Below are 16804 nucleotides of genomic sequence, written 5' to 3' on the forward strand. Positions count from 1 at the left end.
AGTGTTAGAATAGGGCAAACATACAGTGATGCTTTTCCAGGTTCTAAGAATTTGCAGCTCGGGGATTTCCTGAGCAGTAGGTGTTGGTTTAGTATGCAATGACCAAATAGTCCTAATTTATATTTCTTGGGATGGGGAGCGGACATGGTGAAAGCCATGGTACACCTGATAACTGAGTGGAGCAATGACTTTCTTTGTCATCTTATTTGTTTCAGTGATCTGTGCATTATAGTCTAAACATGTCGTCCCACCCTACTGCTGAGTAGTATTGGTTACTTGGAGGCTGTCATTTTGTACTTGCACTTGGGATTATTTTTTTTTATGTGCATCACTTTGTATTTTCTACAGATAATCTTATTGCCTGCTTTTGTGTAGTACTTTAGCTTTTTTTTTTTTTTTTTAATGGATGCTCCCCCCTTTCTACCCAGAATGACTTAAAGCACACTTTAACCTTCTTCTCCCCTCCTCCCCTCCCATGGCCCTTTCCTCCTACTCATTGGTGGAAAAGAGGTTTTCCACCTTTATTTCTTCATTTATTCCATTAGGAGAAAGGTGTTTGGTACAGGAACTGTGGAAGGCTGTCCCTTTGGAAACTGCTTTCTAATGTCTGACATGGCAATCAGGGGTGGGATGGATCCTCTTGTATGCTGTATTATGGCATGGAAGATAGCTGGATGTGACTTCACATCAGTGACAGCATCCAGTGTCCACGACATCCTGGGATGTCGTGGAATCAGGAAATCAGGATCAGGAAACAAAGATAACATACTCACTTAAGCTTCTCATTGGTGTCCATTTTCTGCATTTCTGAGACTCTATTTTCATGACCCCAATAGGCAGGCACAGGAGTTCATTTCCTCGTGATTCAGGATAGGCAGGTGTGAGAGGGCTTTGATCTGGAGGCTGTGCAGCTCTGCAGGGCTAAAACCTGTTAACTGGCCACATAGCTGCCTCCTTGGGTCTGGCTCCCTGTGCTCAGAGCACTTCAGGGTCTCAGCTGAGGGATGGGGATGAAGTGTTGATAGGTATGTTACTCAATACTGTTTTCCAGTGCTTGAGTTGTTTGGTTCCACCCCCTGCCCCCACCTTGGATATCTGCTTGTCGTTATCCTACTCTTGGAAAAGCATTGTATCAGTTCTTGCGTACTTCTTTCTGCTCTGGTGTGAAAGTCTCCTAAGTTTGTTGGCTTACAGACTTCATTGAGATATTAAGTTGTCTTAAAGAGCCCTGATCACTTAGAAAAATCTACCAGGCCTAAATTAGTTTTATTTTTAATTTCCCTACTCAAAGTTGTTCATCATACCAAGCTATTTTTTTAATATGTACCTTTCCTTTTCCTCCTCTGCAACTTACCATCACCATGTGGTGCTGAAGTGAGGAAAGCTCTTGTGGTGGGTCCCCTGCCTGATATTTTAACTTTGAAGTGTACAAATAACTTTTTAAGGCTATAAAGGAGCAGCTTCAGAAAAATCCAAGAGAATCTTCTGAATATTGTGTCTGGGACCCTGTAGTGTTACTTGCTGAGTACAGAAGTACTTTCTTCCTTCTGGAGACATGCAGCATGGGAGCATTTTATTTTACATCTCTGTGGTTAAATCCTGTGTTTGCGTTGCTTAGCTTCAGTGATTTTTACTATGTGTTCTTTAAAGACCTAGCTGACACTTAAAAATTTAGACTACAGTTGCAAAGAAAAATGAAAAATAGCTTGCTTTATATCATTACAGAAATTAATCTCTGAGATGGCAGAAATTGTTCTAATACTTAAAAATAAATGTGCTAGATGTACTGTTATTTGACCAAAGCTGCAAAATGTCAGATTAGATATTAACGCCTGTAAATACTGTTTCTTTTTAACTTTTTGAGGGGAAAAATATGTAAATCTTGCTACATGAGATTTCTATTTACAGTGCACTATGCTTTTTATGTTACTTGACTGCTTGAGAAGGTCTTGCAGATGTTCACTGTGTGTAGATGTAGGTGTGGGGTTTTTTTCTTTATTTTTGTAACTTGGTTTCCTAACACGGGGAGAAGGATGAGCATACATTCATTGCACTATTCTAAAGTTGTAGCAGTAAGAAAGTTCTGCCTATGTCTTACGGTTTGTTGGTTTGTGAACTGTTGCTGGCATGATGGAAATACTTGAGAAGGATGAATATTCCTGCAGGATCACTAGCAAGTTAGGACTGCTGCTGACAGACTTCTGCAGGGAGCTGAGCATGGTGAACATGTATTACAGAAGTCTATAGTGTCATTTAAAAAAAAGAATAATCTCAGGACAGCCTGCCTACTTTAAAACAGAAGTTTTTTATTCTTACAAATTGGGTAAAAGCACAAATTGTAAACAAGAATTTTGCTTTTGTGGATTTAAGCACTCGTTTAAATAGGGTAAAATTACTTTAAAATGTACTGAAGTCCAGTTTTTCTATAAAATACTTGGTATTTTGAAGTGGAGTTTCACTGTAGCTCTTGCATTTTTGAACCTAACTTGGTTTTAAAAAGCAAGATGTGGTGGAAGGGTGGATCCTCAGATAAACTTCTCTGGAAATAGAAATGTACTTTGAGAGAAGTAATACCTTGTTATGAATAAAAGCATCACTTATGGAGTCTGAGCTCCTGTAGTCCTGACCTGGAGCCTCTTTGGTTGCTTAGTGTGAGCACAGTTCCCTTCTCTTCTGATCAGTTTGGAGATGCTAGAAATTGTAGCTGCAAAACTTAAAATCAAAGCAATCCCTACTTGGTTTGGACAAACTGAGGTTTTGTTTTCCTCACAACTGTTTTTGGATTAATTTTGATAGGGATATTTAAGGAATGTGTGTCTTAACACAGGAGCCCTCATCACTAAATTTTTTGTCTAAAAGCATGGCAAGCTAGTGCGTTTCCCCAAAAATGTGTTCATGAGCAAATTACATGTTGCTTCTAACTTCATTCTTTGAAATAGTTCAATTGCCTTTAATGAGAATTTTTCAAAATTTAGCCTGTCCAGGCATTAATATCAGAGATTCATTTTACCACAGAAGGGTCTCAGTGGAAGCGTTGACCTTCCTTAATGCAAGAATTGATTAAGTCATCTCTGCCTGTACCTCTTCCTCCAGTGCACCATCAGTTGAAATTATTGAATTGTATTGTTAAAATTAACCTGCTCTTAAATATGTGTTTTGAGGGTTGGTAGTACCATACTATGCAACTGTGCAAGGAGAAAGGCTTAGACTGCTGCAGGAAATGTTTTTGTGAAATTACTTAGAGTTTTTATTTGAGCAAACATATTCTCCATACAGAATATACAAACACCTCTTTCTGCTTTACTCTTGTTTTTCTGCTGGCTCAGTTTTGTGACTGGGGTTCATGTGAATGCTGCTGGCAGCACAAGGAAGGGGAAGGAGTGGGGGTGAAAACAGCAGCTGCCCAGCAGGGATGGGGTGCTGGGGAACTACTCCTTTTTCACTCAGTGGTGTTCTGTGTCAAATTCAAGTTCTCATGGATCTCTAAGCTTATTAGGCAGTACTTGATAATTGTGCTATTTATAGCAGTTGCGTATGAGATGGTGGGGGGGTGTGAGATAGTTGGTACTCCCTCCCCTCCTTCTGTAGAGAGTTTAGTACTTTCAGCTTTATTGCATACATCCTTCTCTGCTCCCTCCCCTTAAATGTTGACAGTAGCCTCTTTTCAATAACGTTAGATCTCTTTTGACCTATGCTTGTTGCAGATAGACCTGCTCTTTTGAGATTGGTGTTACTAATAGATTCACTGAGTATGCAGGTCTTAGCTTTCTGTGCATATTTCTTCCCTATCACTTCATTATTTTTTTACAAGTAAAAAAGGATTATGATGATTTTTTACAATTTGAAAAATGTCTATTTCTTTGGTAGTGCTCAGGTTTTGTGGCACAAAGCTCAGGTAAGGAAGCTTTAAACGTTGCTAATAGACTAGTCTAGTAACCATCTCCAAAAGCGCTGCTCTATTTGCCATCAGCTTTTCATATGGGCAGTGCAATGAACTTAAAAGGTAGGTTCTCCTATTCTGTAATTATTACTCATCCTTACCAAGGGGAAAAACGTTAATGGAAAACTGCTCAGGATTCCTGTGGGAAACTGTTAGGCGATATACTTAAGACACGAAACTTCAGGGATGTTTAACTTGTCATATATTATGCAGCAGATCCCTGCTTGCTTTCTAAAACAGTACATTAAGCTGTGGAGTGTATGCCATTCGTCTTCAGGGGTCATTCCCCATTCTCCCACAGTAGTTCACTCTTGTGGGGTACCTTTCACGCAGATGTGAAGTTTGTGTTCTCTCCCTTTTGTGGGTTGTCTTCACAAGAAACCTTATCTATGTATGTAATCTTGGCCTGTGTGGAGTAGTTGTGGCTGGAAATTGGGAGTGTGAAATTGCCTACTTACACACCAGCGGCTTGGCTTGGATAGCAAAAGGTGATTCTAAGCACATTCACCTCCGTCTTGCTGTCCTTTCACTGTGTTCCTTTCTTCTTGTGCTTGAAAGTTATTTCTATCAGTATAAATTATCTTGTTTCTCAAACAGACATATATGGTTTTTTTCTTTTTTTCCCTCAGGACAAGGGCTTTAGAGTTAAATGCTATTGATAACCTTAAGACTTGGCTGCTTGGACCTCTAATCTGTATTCTTTCTCATGCTCAGGGTTTGCAAGTAACTGAAGTCTGTCGTCCATAGTAGTTTGTGTGTAGAAACTGAAGTGAAGCAAGTAAAAAGAAAGGGTTTAAAGACATGGATTCAGACAGAGGAAAACCATGCTGGTGTGCCATGTCTTCTTGTTAGGTTTAGAAAGGTATTGCTGATTAAGAAGGAGATTTGTGGAATGCTAGGATGAACATGGTACCAAAGTTGGGATTTTTTTTTCTTAATTAGGAAGACCTTGCACTATTTTTACAGGATTCATCTCAGTTTTATAGCTTCATGTAATGTGAACATTGTAACTAAAATTGGAAGTTATTTAGGAGCTTTTTCAGATTGCTTATCATCTTTGGGAAGAAAGGAGCCCAAGTTTTACCTGAAATGCCTGCCTGATACTAAGCGAGTATCTTTACTGCCTGGAGAGGATCTTTTCTAAGTGGATTAGAAATTACATTAGAGATTACTGTGTTGGTTTCCACTTTTGAACACCAGATACTCTAAGCAGGGGTGGTCTACGGGTTGGCCCCTTTTTTGGGTTCTGCTCTTCCATTTGGTAAGGTGTCATGAAAGTGAAATGGAAGTACTTTTGGAAACATTGTTTCCCTTTTAGTAAAGGTGATATTTTACATAACCCTATATACAGTGAATTTTCTCTGGATTGTTTCTTCTGCTAGTCAAAGTTTGTTGTTTGTCCCTTTTGATGCTGGCTTTTGCGCATCTGTTTTCCTGTCTTTTCTGTTTTGGGGAACTTACTGTCATATTTTTGGCACTAATGTGCCACATACTTGGATTTCCTAGAAAATTATAATCCTGTCTACTCTGGGATACTGTATTCAAGCGTATATGAGGAAACACAAGTATATCTACAGTTAATGCTCATTGCTTCATCTGCTCATTTGGTGTGTAAAGTTGTAAATGGTGGTAACAAGGCAGGAGCAGTGCTTTTTGATAGTGACTTGCAAAACACATAGAAATGCAAGAAAACATGGGGTTTGTGCCAAGATAGTAGGTGGAAGAGTAAAACTCTAAAGCAAAAAACCTCCAAAACAAAAACCTGATTTGAAGCTGAACACCATCCAGTTCTTAAACAGACTCCCAGCACCAAGTAGTATTTACATCGAGCTTCATTAAGTGTGGTAAGTTGTTCCTGTAATGTTGTAAATATGCTGCAGGTGGATATCTGCTCCGCCGTGGACCTCCCTGGGCTGCAGGGGGACAGCCTGCCTCACCATGGTCTTCCTCACGGGCTGCAGGGGAATCTCTGCTCGGGTGCCTGGAGCACCTCCTCCCCCTCCTTCTGCACTGACCTGGGGGTCTGCAGGGTTGTTTCCCTCACATGCTCTCACTCCTCTGTGTGGCTGCCGTTTCTGTGCCAGCTGCAACTTTTTTGCCTTCTTAAATATGTTACCACAGAGGCGCTACCACCATCTCTGATTGGCTTGGCCTTGGCCGGTGGCAGGTCCATCTTGGAGCCGGCTGGCATTGACTCTGTCGGACATGGGGGAAGCTGCTGGCAGCTTCTCACAGAAGCCAACCCTGTAACCCCCCACTACCAAAGCCTTGCCACACAAACCCAATGCAAGTGGTTATTGTGTGCTGTGGGGGATGTCTTTCAAACAACAGCTTAATTTCTTTTTGTTTCAGATTAAGGGAAGTTTCAGAGAAGCTGAACAAATATAATTTAAACAGGTAAGGCATATCACATGCTGCTGTAAATCATTTAGGAAAGCACAGTTTTTCTAACAGCAACAAGAAGTAAATGATTGTACTGTAGATATATTCTTAGAAAGCTTCAATACTACTAATACTGAAGTTCAGAAATGCTTCAGATAACACAGTTCTTGTATTAGGAAGAAAATGGTAGGTTTCCAGTTACCATAAATTATATTATTAAATACCCACCTTATGAAATGACTCCTTAATTTGAAGTATAACCCCTGATGTTTTTTGCTGATCAAATTAAATGAAAACTTATCACCTTTTAAGGTTTTGTTCTGCATTTTCTGTGCTTAATGACCAAAAATACATCATAGCTGCTTCAACTAATGCACATGTTTAGTCATTCTTGAATGTTTTTATATTGGTAACCGTCAACTGTCACTGCACGTTGTTCCTTCTATATGCTACTTGTTTTTTATTTTTTCAGACTTTAAAAATGTTATACATGCTCACTTTTTGTTTTCAGCCACCCCCCTTTGAATGTATTGGAACAGGCCACTATTAAACAGTGTGTGGTGGGACCAAATCATGCTGCATTTCTTCTAGAGGTAAATTATTTAAATCTGCTCAGATAGATAACAAACTTGAAACCACACAGTTAAAATTATTTCTTCTAACATCAAATTGATCAACATTCTTCAATAACTGAAGACTTGTTTTTGTTTGTATTTTTTTGTGTAGCTTGTCTTACATTTCAATTTTGGACACTTGGTTTTCTTGTTTTAAATATAGGATGGTAGAGTCTGCAGGATTGGTTTTTCAGTTCAACCAGACAGATTGGAATTGGGTAAACCTGATAATAATGATGGGTAAGAAATGCTTTTCTTCATATTAAATCATTCTTTTGAACTGGATAAGCAGCTTGGCTTCTTTTTTGGTTTTGTTTTTGTTTGTTTGTTTTTAAACTAGATTGCCTTTGGTATGGGTATTTTGAGTAGATACATAATGGTTATGGTGATGCAGCCAAACAGCTTAGCTTGTCAAACTGGTGTAGGAATAAATAGTAGATGTGATTCTAAAAGAAATGAGACAGCATCTCTTTAACTTCAAGAAACAAACCCCTCCAAAAATAATCCTTGTGAAAGAAACTGTGTTAAACTGCTAAGCTTCATGTAGAATCCACTCTGAAAGTGGTCCCACCTGGAGAGGCTCACTTTCTAGACCTGTTGTCTTCAGTCCAGGTAAGTCTCCCTTAATAGGACTATTTAATGGTTCATATTTGAATGTAAACCACTTCTTAATATTGAAGTAGCATACGCAGGCTAAGGTTTATGGATAGAACACGTGGTGATTACAATTTATACATATACGCTAACTGAATACTTAGCACAGTGGCTAACTCAAATCACTAATTAGCTTAATATGTATTTGCAACTGTGCTATTATGGATTGCCAATGTACATAAGATCTGTTAGGCATGCTTTCCACTTTCTTTTTCCAGCGTACCTCTTAATATACAGTTAGATTAGTTTGGAATATTCCCCAAGGGTGTTGCTTAAGCTGGTATGTTACCAGACTAAGTCCCTGAGAATTTAGACCTGGGATTCCAGGTTTTGTTCTTAACCCATTTGGGATTGTTTTGTGACTGATTTACCATCTTTTACTTTCAGTTCAAAGTTGAGCAGTGGCTCAGGGGCAGGAAGGACATCCAGGCCAGGCAGGACTAGTGACTCCCCATGGTTTCTGTCTGGTTCTGAAACTCTGGGCAGACTGGCAGGCAACACCCTTGGGTAAGTTTTGATAGGATTGAGGCTGCAATCTGTTTGTTCCATATTTGAGTATATGTGTATACACATATATAAATTGTATGCAGTATGTATGAGGGAACGTATAATTACAGCAGTTGTGTAGGTAGGGCATAATAAAAAAAATAATTATTGACTTGGTTAAAATAACAGATATGTAAGTGACCCTTCAGTACCTAGGATACAGAGAGTTCTTCCTATATGTGTGAAGAATAACTTGGTTTTGGCTGTGTTGTCTTTTTTTGAACTTTTTTTTTTTTAGTTCCTTGATTTTGAAAAGCAGTTTTTTAGAGGGACACTATCAATTTAAATGCTGATAGGCTAGCAGCATAAAGTAAAATGAGTGCATTTATGCAGGAAGAATCTTAATTATCTGTGTTTGCAGACCTTTGTGTGCCCAGTTTTATTGTGCCTTCCTCTCCCCTGCCCCAAGTAAGGAGCAGTGTTTTGTTAGCTGGGATCTTATACATAGTAATAGGAAGGGAACATCTGGAAGAGGTTGTCACTCAGAACCTTTAAAGTTGTACTATATACCAAATGTACTATACAGGTTCAATTTTTTTATCATTAGCTTTAAACTTGATGGTGTCCCTTTTATATAGCAATGTAAATTAATCTTCATTACATAAACACAGTGAACTCTTCGTTACATGCTTTTGTAAGACATATTGAACAGTGCTGCTTACTAAGGTTACTAACTGTAGTAAAGAGAATTGCATTTACACACTGTGGCTTCTGCATGTGAATGATTTGTTAAGAGGGAAGAACTACAGCTTTTCCACGGAATGAGTGTGTTATGTTACCAAATAAGCTAATTTCATCTGGGGCTTAGTTGAATGAAAGATAATCCACCCCTTTACATGCCCCCCAAACTTTTTGTGAAACATTTATGCAAGTGAACCTAAAATCCCTGTATTAAACTTTAGAGGCAAACTGGTATTGTCATGTTTAAAAACTTACTGTGGAAGGTGTAAGACTTTTTTCCTTGTTATTTTTACCTGAGCATAACCAGTTAAAATTGTTTGAAGCTATGTGCTTAGGAGACCAACCCTGAAGAGTTCCTAATTTCTTCCCTTGCATGTTTCAGAACTAGGTGGTTGAAAAGTCACTGAACTAGAAAAGTGGCATTAGACCCTATAACTGCTCTATTAAATGAGGGGAATACTTAACTTAAATGGAGTCTAAAAACATTCAAACTGTGGAGTCCTTGGATTAGATCACTGGTTTTAGAAAATTGCTAGCGTGCTAGTGGGCAGTGGAGAGATGTGGAAAACTAGTAGGTGAGCAGAAATGAGCAGAAAGATTTCCATTCTATATTAATATTTATTCTAGGTTTAGACAGCTTTCATAGGAATAGCTGCATCCTTTTTTTTCCTCTATAACAGGACCAAGTAAGGACACACTTGGAATATTTGAATTATTACGTGAATATACATGGTTTTAACCGTTAGATGTCTTAAGTCTGTCATTGATAGTTTATAACTTAAAGTAGAATATCCATCTGTAATAAGTATTAAAATCTAATACGTAACCTTTTCCTTAAACCCACATCTTCCCAGCTGAGAGTTGAATTGAGAATTGTTGTGTAGGAAGAATTTGACTTCCCCTCAGCCCCCTTCCCACCTTTAGGAACAGATTAACTAGCTTGTTTTATTTAAAATGACACATTCTTCTTTGGTTTGGGTTTGGTTTGGGTTTGGGTTTTTTTTTCCATTTTCAATAGTATCTCTTTTTTTTTTTTTTTTTTTTTTTTGAGCTCTTTTTCTAACTCATGAGACAAGACTTTTCCTAAAGTGATCGTTGAATTGCTTTTTATCTTGTCATTGTGTGTGTGGTTGCTGGCTAGAATCCTGAAAACAGACATCTGTATGACAGGGCCTCGTCTTAGGCAGATAGTTTAGTTATTCTGTGATTGCATGGCGTTGTCAGGAGGAAAAAAAAAAACAACAAAAAAAGAGAAGGATGTTAGTAATCAACTTAAGCCATAAAATGTAAGACAATTATTCTTACTTAATTAGCTTTTATAGCTACATGTGGCATACTTTTAACGTGAATTTATTAGATGCTGTTTCAGTGTACATGCCTTTTTTTTTTCTTGTCTTATTTTAAATGTTTTTCTTTTTCTTGAAAGGAGATTGATTGGGGTGGTTGAGAGCAGGAAAGTGCTGCTGATACCGATTATTAAATAGCAATAATACCATATCTAATATCCTTTAAGGTAGATTTGTACAACAAAGCTTAGTTAACCTTGAAGAACAAATTAGACTCTTTTAGCCTTTCATGACGACAGAGTATCTAGTCTTACATCCAGAACAGATTCAGTTGACACAGTTCTGTGGTGTTAAGATTAGTGGAAAGTCGTAATGATGGCGAGTTGTCTATTTCTACAAATCACTGCCTTTTTTACTCCCTTGTTTTGATGCTGACTCATAGAAATGAAAAAAATGTTCAGTCAGTTTAGGCATGTTTTTGCAATGTATACAGTTGATGTTGATTCCTCCAGTAAGAATAGGTTCAGAGTAGAGCATCTCTTGAAAACCATCCATGAGGATCAGAGAACTATCTAGTGTAAGACTTGTTTTGCAGTAAAGAAGATTACTTGATTTTTCCAGTGTAATCCTAAGCAATTTCTTAATGTAAATCAAGTCTCAGAAATTTTAGAAGACCCATCTGAGTATAGTGACCTCTGTCAGACACAGTCCGCTGACCATGAAACTGCTGCATATGTGCTTTTATAGTAAGTTAACAGCCAAGTGTTAGATGTTATGCTGCTGCTACTGTTGCTTTTAGAGACTCTGGGAATTGGTACATGCATGTATTTATGTAGGTATACATCTACACAACTGTATGAGTAGGAAAAAGTGCAACTTCCAGTTGGAGTCCTGTTTTATATTTCTTCTGTGTAATTCAGAACTTCTATCAATTGCTTGGTGCTCTTGTTCTTACTAGTTTTGAGAGATACTTTCATAGTGTTTGTCTATGAAGTCAATCTGCAGTATTTTTCAGAGACTGTCTATAAGGTATTAATAATAGAACTAAAGACTTACTTCTTGAAGTAGTCCCCAAAGTATGCTGCTATATATATAAAAAAAATAAATATTATAATCTAACTCTTCTAGAAGTCGCTGGAGTTCAGGCGTTGGTGGAAGTGGAGGAGGATCTTCTGGTAGATCATCTGCTGGAGCTCGAGATTCTCGAAGGCAGACCAGAGTTATACGTACAGGACGTGATAGAGGATCTGGACTGCTGGGGAGTCAACCACAACCAGTGATTCCAGCATCAGTCATTCCAGAGGAACTCATTTCACAGGTACTTGAGCTAGAAACTACTTGTTGCCAAAAACCTGGGGACCTTCTTGTAGCATGTGAACAGGGATGTGTTGTAATAAAACTGCATTTTCTCCAAGGAGTAATGGCATGTAGTTGAAAACATTGACTTTCTCTAGCTGAATTGCTTTTTTATTCTTAAATGTGTTGTGTGAGTGATAGACTTCTTTTGGATTCTAGAATTTTCGTTTCCCAAAATTCCACTAAGACAAGGTATGTGTTTAATCTATATGAAGAATGTCACGCATTGTTCATTTGCAGATGGAAGATGTAGTGAGAAAATCAAATATTTGAGAATTGTATCAAGCAGGTAGCTAATAAAGTTAAGTTTCTTGAAGGAGTATAAGGAAGGGGGGCAAGTTGACTTTTTTGATAAAAGGAGTGATTCATTTTAGATCTAAATGAAAGACAGTAAACATGTTTAGTCTCTTTAAAATACTTAGAATTTTTCTTCATGGGCACCTCTACTTAATTTTTTATAAATGTAACTGATGAATGTTGGGTATAAGTTGCTCTGCTTTTGCGTCTTAATGCACTAAAGCCTGAATAAGCTGATGGACTTTGCATTGTGTGATTAAGTGGAGTTTGTTAAAATAATGTTTTTCACCACGTTTGAAGAAAATAATACATTCAAAATATGTGACTAGTTAATGCATTTTAATTCTTAGTTCAAAACAAGTTGCTGGTCTATATTTCTAATACAGGTGTTAGTTGCTAGGCCAAAGATAATGTGCTTGCATGCTTTGAATGGCCTGTAGCATGACTGGCACAAGACAGGAGCTAGCAGACAAGGTATCTACAGTCCCACCAGTGACAGACTGGCTTCTAATTTCTTTCTCTATTTGAACTCAAACACCTGTAAAAGCTGGGAGCTTCTCCCTTCACAGAGGCAAGATACTGGAGGTGTTGGTTACTCTGTTGTTAGCTCTGCTTTCAGGAAGTGGTTTGGTTGATGACCTCCAGCGGTCTCTTTCAGCTGTGGAGTGGTGGGGATTTTTTGACTTAATTGTTCACCTCCAAGTTTTTTTGAGTGTTTACTGACATCCTTGATACCTTACCTGAAATAGAAAAGCAGACTAATATCCCTTGGTCCAGACAGTTCCATTCTGTAATCTAACGTATGGTTTGTTGGTGAAATTGTAACTTTGCTTCCCTTGCTGTGATCTTTTGCTTTTTTTTTTTAAAAAAAAAGCATACTTTGTCTACCTTTAAAACAAAAGGTGTCTAAAACATTTTGGGGGTAACTCTAAAGCAGACTAGTGGGAAGGATCTTCACAGCTGGTCTATGTAACAAATTCTGCCATGTCTCGAAAATCTGTAAAGGTCTGTCATAGAATATTACGACAAAAAGCTTACCTTTGTGTGCTGTTAAAATGTCCCTTTTTTTTTTTTTGTGCCTCATTTTTACTGTGTTATGAAAACATTCAGTACTGGTTTCTGACCTTGTTCACATAGTTTGTGATCGCCTAGAACTCTGTCATCTTCTCTGGCATTCAGTAGAGGGTAGTCTGTCTGGAAAAACAAAATGCTCTGAGTCTGAGGGTTAGTGGAATAGACCAGAATGCTTCTGGTTTTTGTAAATTCATTGCATCTGTTTCACATTTGGAAGGTTTTTTCTGCATTTGCACTTTGCTAATCTAAATGTTGCAGAAACTGCTGAAGATAAGCCTTTAGAAACAGAATGATGAGAAAAAGAGGGAGTAAGGTGGTTACATACTGAAGGGCAGTGGAAAGAGAAACCGCTGTCAAAAAGACAGGGATTGATTGAGGTGTAGTTTTAGAACAAGTTGGTTGCAAAACTCTGCTGATTGACATAGTAAGTTTAAACACTTTTTACAGAAACATACAGAACATTCTCAAAACCAGATTTTGCTTATCCTTTAACTACAGCATTAAGCGTTTCAAGAAGTAGATTCTAAGATTACATTAGGAAATTCAGCACCAAAGTTGGAATTCAGTGGACTAACTTGAACTGAGAGAAGGTTGACTGTCTAGCACAAAATACTGACAAATGTATGTTGAGCCTTTGTCTGCATGTACTGTGATTGACTTTTGGTTTTTATTAGACTTCTTTTAGAATTAAGCATTCTTTTCTAATGAATGGTGGTCGGTGAGCTGAGAATGACCAGTAACCAATTATACTCTGCTGTTACAGGCACAAGTTGTTTTACAAGGAAAGTCCAGAAGTATTATTATTCGGGAACTCCAGCGAACAAATCTTGATGTAAACCTTGCTGTAAATAATTTGTTGAGTCGTGATGATGAAGATGGAGATGATGGGGATGACACAGCAAGTGAATCATATCTTCCTGGAGGTTTGTATCCTGCAACTTTTGATAAGAAAATGCCAATGTGTTCTTATTTTTCTGTATTTAAATACTGACAGCGTGCTCCGTGCTGTGCAAGGTATGCAGCGAAGACAGTTCTTGCTTATAGGAGCAAAGTCTAAAGATGCGCAAAACAAAAGATGCACTGGGATGTGTTGAGGGATTAGGTTAGGCATTGAAGAATAACTGTTGACCCTGTTTGTGGGTGGCAGGAAAGTCGGGTGTTGTTGTTTTTTTTTTTTTTGTTTTGTTTTTTGGGTTTTTTTTTTTTTTTAGGATCCCAGGCTTTGTAACATCAGCATTACTTACGTCTATTTTGCTGCTCAACGAGATGCTGAGACTGCTGTGTGGCTTGCTCATAAAAGCTAATTCTAAAACCTTCTAGTGACTTGCATGTTTTTTACTACTAACATATATTATTAAGATGAAGCAGTTTTTAGAGCAAAAATTATACAGCTTTTTTCTAATAAAAATATCTCAAGTGAGGGCAAAACAGCTTACAGTTGTTAGAGTTAGATAGAGAATTTATTCTTCATCTCAGGTTCCCTTCATAAATGCTGTAGTATTCTGGCTATACTGGTAAAATGCTGTAATTGAAGTCCAGCTATTTTTGAAATATTGTCTGTCCCATAGAATTGCTTTTTATAAAAGACTTTGAGTCTTTTTTTGCATTGGCTAAATAATTTAGGTAATCTTTTCTTGCTGAGTAAACGTATTTGAAAACATAGCAGCCAAATTTAATGTTTGTGTTAGGTACACTGCATGAAAAGAACACATCTAAACTCTGACTACATATTAGCTTTTCTTTCTGTGTGTCAAAATGATGTTTTGATATTTTTCTAATAAACGTTTTTTTTTCTGCTCATCTGGTTCACCAGGAAGGTTCATGGGCTTCCTCCATCTTTATCCTGTCAATCATGTGATTAGACAAAGGCTTTTTTGTTCTGCAGCAAAGGCTTTGTATTTCATTTTGCCTCTTCTAGTTTTAGTTGCATCTGTCAAGCTTCTTTATTTTGCTGTAGAATTAAGAATCCTCTGGTGAAAGGGGTGAAAAATCTTTAATTTGAGTCTTGTTTTTTAGTAATTAGCTTAATAGCATTAGACAGATGCATTGGAGGAAGTAAATTCTCTTAACTCTTTCCAAGTATTCAAAGCAGGAGTTCTTACTCTAAGCATACCTGAATGCATTCCTCCAGAACCAGCCTTCAGAAGATAAATCACTGTTAGTAATCATTTACAATAGAAGTTCCTTTTAACCATACTAACCAGCTTTCTACAGCATTAACTATTCTCTTAGTACCTCTTGAGATCATCAGGATCAGTTAATAGGGACTGTCTGACAACCTATGACTGGTGACTTTTATTTGAAGGTGCCTGTGCTACAGTCTGTGTGTCTTTTGTATTTGAGATACGTTAAAGTAGTAAACAGAGTTTCACAAACAATTTTGGCCTTGGCTTAATTTTTAAAGCTTCTCCCTTGTTTAGACTAATCTTTCCTACAAGAGATTGCAGCCCCCCAATATTAGTATTTTTTTCTCTTTTTTTTCTTTTACCCCACAGAGAAACTGGGCTAACTCTTCCCCGGTTCTTGCGGGAAATGAAACTTCAGTCTTCAAAGATGTAATTCGCAATTTGTAGAACATGCTATGCCTTCTCTGTCTGGCTTGATTTATTTCAGTTTTATGAGCAAAAATAAGTTTGTTGCACAGAAATGAATTAATTTGATATCTGAATGTGATCAAAACAGTAGGAAAAGTCTAGCTGAACAGTAGTCAGTGCTGTTATGAATCTACTGTTGGTACATTAAATAGTACAGATTACCAGTCCTCGCTTGTGTCACATAACCATGCAGGCTGGTTTTCAGGAAAACCTGATGGCCAGAGAAACTTGCCTATAGCACTCTGGAAAAACACCAACACTCTGTCCTTCAGAACTACGTAGAACCTTTTTTTAAGTCTTTTGCTCTAGAAACTTGCTCTTGCACTCTTGCCTTCAGTTGTCATCTCACCTCTGGATGCTCTTTTGGAACTGTAACATCAGAGTTTGTTAAAGAAAACTGTAGATAACTGATAAATGCTATATGCATTCAGTTCTTAGTCAGGTTTTAGTAATGATTCTGAAAGATAAAGAATTTTTTTTCTTAAATTATGTCAAATTATGCTTTAAAGCTTTTTGATTTTGTTCCTTCCAAGCACAAAAAAAGCAAATGACAAGACTACTTTTGCCTCAGGACTTTTGAGGCTCTTGCATTTTGATTAAAAGCGTATGCTAATTTTTACTTTCTCCCTTCTGCATGTGTGGTGCTTTGTGACCCTTAAATTTAGGGGTTATTCCTCTAAGCCTTCCAAGACAGAGAAGCTTTTTTAAAAACACTAAGAGTAATTTACAGTTGATTTAAAAAATAAAAATAAAAAAACCCCCTAAGATACTTTCCAACCACGGTGAAATTAATAAATTCTTGTTTAATACATCATAATTTCATTAATATATCAGTTGTGATAATTCCAGTTAGTATTGTAAAGGTTGTGCATCTGAATTTTTTTAAGGTAACAAAAACCATGTCTCAGTTCTTCCTGAATTCTGGAAAATGTCTTAAGTGAAGAGCAGAACTTTACTTTTCTGTACAGATTGCCTTCAACAAGTGTCTCTTAGATATTTATTTTTGGAGCCTTATGTACCTTGATTTTGCCTTCTGTAATCTAGTCCTGTTTCTTTTGTTTTACCGTAGTTAGCAGAGAGGAATGTGGGTTCAGTTGATACATAACAAGTACATAAGGAAAATAATCAAGGTGAAAACTACGTAGAAAAAGATCATGTAGCACAGAAAAGACTTAAAGGTCTCTAATTTTCCAGCTCACATCAAGTTGTATTGTTAGAGGCTTCTTCTGGGCTTTATGTTCTGTTAATCTTCTGTATAGACGTTCTGTGGAAGTTAAAATATTTTGTTGTTTGTATAGTTCAGAGGCGTGCATGCTTGCTCAGTAACTTCTGCATGATATAGTGGGTTCTTGCTAGTGGGACTTGTGAAACATAGGTTTG

At 37.4% G+C, this 16804-nt stretch overlaps 1 protein-coding gene across 18 annotated transcripts in view; it reads left to right on the plus strand.

Moving 5' to 3' along the window:
* UBR5 (ubiquitin protein ligase E3 component n-recognin 5) overlaps positions 1-16804 on the plus strand; it is a 94745-nt gene that overhangs the window by 13779 nt on the left and 64162 nt on the right. For 16 of the 18 annotated variants that reach the window (XM_041122906.1, XM_041122911.1, XM_041122909.1 and 13 more), the window contains exons 2-7: positions 6293-6337; positions 6834-6915; positions 7100-7176; positions 7978-8097; positions 11232-11421; positions 13594-13753. In XM_041122906.1, coding sequence (XP_040978840.1) covers positions 6293-6337; positions 6834-6915; positions 7100-7176; positions 7978-8097; positions 11232-11421; positions 13594-13753 — 674 coding nt within the window. The remainder of the gene's footprint in view (positions 1-6292; positions 6338-6833; positions 6916-7099; positions 7177-7977; positions 8098-11231; positions 11422-13593; positions 13754-16804) is intronic. The other 2 variants (XM_041122908.1, XM_041122917.1) reach the window with 2 other exon arrangements.

The sequence above is a fragment of the Aquila chrysaetos genome, chromosome 4 (assembly GCF_900496995.4).
Source record: "Aquila chrysaetos chrysaetos chromosome 4, bAquChr1.4, whole genome shotgun sequence".
Taxonomy (NCBI): Eukaryota; Metazoa; Chordata; class Aves; order Accipitriformes; family Accipitridae; genus Aquila; species Aquila chrysaetos.